The following is a 2748-nucleotide window of genomic DNA, read 5'->3' on the forward strand; positions in this document are numbered from 1 at the left end:
TGTTTTCCCCACGGGGGGTCACACCAACGAGTAAATTTGTATGCATGCTCCCTTTCCCAGATGGTGATGCAAGAAGACACTGAGATTTATCCTGGTTCGGGCAAGAGAAGGCCCTACGTCCAGCGGGGGGAGGAGAGTTTGTATTATCTTGCACCTAAGTGCTTGTACAGGGGTGAATACAAGCGCAGTATGAAGTGTGGAGCTCTACTACGTATGAGCGTGGTCTTGTCCATTCTATTCCTGAGTCCCTCCTTTTATAGTTCCAAGGAGAGACCCAGGGTACATGTATAGGTGTCAGAATAGGAGTCGATAGCAGCATGGGGCGCTGACCTACTCGAGGCTTCCGTACTGGCATGGCCTCGAGCCGTCCCGTCTTAGTAGCCTGGTGATGATTACGCGTGCCCTTGCATTCTGCTCTGCGCGCCGTCCTGGATTGGTTTACTGGATGTACGTCCGTACGACCCAACGGCAAATCCGGCGGAGTGGTTGGGATGTAGTCAGTCGACGCCCAACTCGTCTCCTGGAAGGATCCCTGTCTGGTCGAGGGTCGGACGTCGTACGACGTCCTGATGTTGAAGCGCTGACCTTGGCCATCTCGAGGGGGTCTTGATTAGACACTCCATCTCCGTTTCCCACGTCCTGACACACCCTGGGCCGTTTGGTGGGGAAGGCTGCAAAAAGATCGATGGGACAGATGCCTGTTCCCTATCACGCCTCCCGTGACCCATGTGTTAGGTGGGGAGGCGCCAGGCGCATTTAATGCCCCGGCTCGCGTGCGCGCGTTAGGCGGCTGCGGCGTCCTTGCGCTCGACGCCTCCCAATTCGCGTGAGCCTGTTCCGTATTCGACGTTAGCCAGAGCTCGACGCCTGATTGATTCACTCGACGCTGTTTCCGTCTTCGAGGCTACGGTCGTCGATGGCCGTGCGTGTGTGCGGTCGAATCGAGGGGCTAGTTTTACGTGCGGATGGTCTCGTTATATGTGTTGGTGAGGGTACCTCTTGTGGATAGGGTTTAGGTTTAGGGTTTTAGGGTTTAGGGTTTAGGCCCTCGACAGATTCGTCCCTCAAATTATAGGCAAATTGTGTAATTAATTATTTTTTATCTATATTTAATCTTCCATGCATGTACTGTAAGATTTGATTTGATGAGAAATTTTGAAAAAAAAAATAAAATTTTTGGAAAGTAAAGAAAGAGTAAGGCCCATTCAATCCAAACCGACCGACTCCGAGTCCTGTTCCAAATTCCGTTACGCCATCGCCACGGCCTATATAGGTCCCTCCGTCCGTCCATTGGAGTTCAACAATTCTCAGGCGGAAGTTACATCGTGACCAATTCAATCCAAAGTGACCGACTCGGAGTCGTGGTCCACGGCCTATATCAGTCGGTCCCTCCCTCAAGTTCAACAATTCATTCTCGTCCCCCCTGTCCTCTCGCATCCCAACCATCAACAATGGAAGAGGCACGAGTCGGTGAAAATTGGGGATTTGGGAATCTTGGTGGCCGGACATACACCATCAGGCGGCAGCGGCAGCGCACTCCTCCTCCTCCGCCTTCTCCTGGCTTGGAGGATCCAGAACCACATCCAGATGGGTCGGAAGAAGGAGAAAGTAGCAGTGGAGAAGGGGAATTCCAAGGACCTGTCAACATACGTGCTTATGGAGCTGCGCTTTGGGCGCTGCTGCAGCAGCAAGGCAAGCGTGGTCGTGTCACCGCCTCCAGCGACGCCGACATCCTGCGCCTGCTGCATGAGGTGACACCCGCCGGCTCCGGCTGCTGCAGCTCCGATTGCTGCGCCATCTGCCTGGAGGATTTCGATGATGCCGCCGCCGCTGATCCGCTGTCCCTAAGGGCCATGCCAAGCTGCTCCCACGTCTTTCACAAACACTGCATCCTCAAGTGGCTCCGCCTCAACGCCGTCTGCCCCGTCTGCCGCTGCCAGCTTCCCACAGAGGATGAAGATGATGAGGAAGAGGCGAGGAGGTCCTCCAGCAGGAGGAGGAGGAGCACTGACCCTGACCTCGACGCCTGGCTTGCACTCGTCGCCCAGGCAAGAGAGAGGCAGAGGCACAACTAACCAGTGGATGCACGGCCAGTGGCAATGGCAATGGCAAATAGTTGTATATGTCTTTGTTTAATCTATGTGCAGTAGCAAATAGTTGTATGATAATAAAATAATCAAAAGAGCCGTCAGATCCGATGATCTTGTTTTATCTCCTCCGATCCATCTTATTCAGTATAATGTAATGAAAGTATAGATACAGTATTTTCAATCTCAGCTACTGTCCTAGATATCTAGTATGCATACTTACTCAATATGCAACCCCTGATTATGACAATGGCTTCTGCTCTGCTCTCGTCTTCCTCTGTGCACGCCTTGACAGTTGACAGTCTATCTTATCCGGAGCAGCCGCGCTCCTCGAGTTCAATCAGATAATGATCAAGGAAACCTGTCGTGAATCCTGAACTCCATTTACATCGATCAATTCAAAAAGGTTCTTTACTTTTGCCGGCTCTGCACCATCAATCGTTAACACGTGCAGTTTCACAATCAGCTCGGTTACGGCACCAGAGACGTCCCCCAATCACCCCGGCCAGCAATGAGGTTTTGTATCAGAATCTGCCTCCAAATGGATGCTTGTCACTAGTTGTACGGTCGCCTTTCATATTCATGTCACAACAACGCTGAAGGAGAGGAGAGTGCCATGTCCGTATGATCGCAGGCTCCCAGCACCGCTCCAGCAGTCGCA

The 2748-nt window shown here is 52.3% G+C and overlaps 1 protein-coding gene across 1 annotated transcript; it reads left to right on the top strand.

Moving 5' to 3' along the window:
* On the top strand, positions 1307-2291 carry LOC8057640 (E3 ubiquitin-protein ligase RING1). Its single transcript, XM_002465690.2, has one exon. It carries the CDS (start codon positions 1452-1454, stop codon positions 2073-2075), a length of 624 nt encoding a protein of 207 aa, XP_002465735.1. The 5' UTR covers positions 1307-1451; the 3' UTR covers positions 2076-2291.

This window comes from Sorghum bicolor, chromosome 1 (assembly GCF_000003195.3).
Source record: "Sorghum bicolor cultivar BTx623 chromosome 1, Sorghum_bicolor_NCBIv3, whole genome shotgun sequence".
Classification (NCBI taxonomy): Eukaryota; Viridiplantae; Streptophyta; class Magnoliopsida; order Poales; family Poaceae; genus Sorghum; species Sorghum bicolor.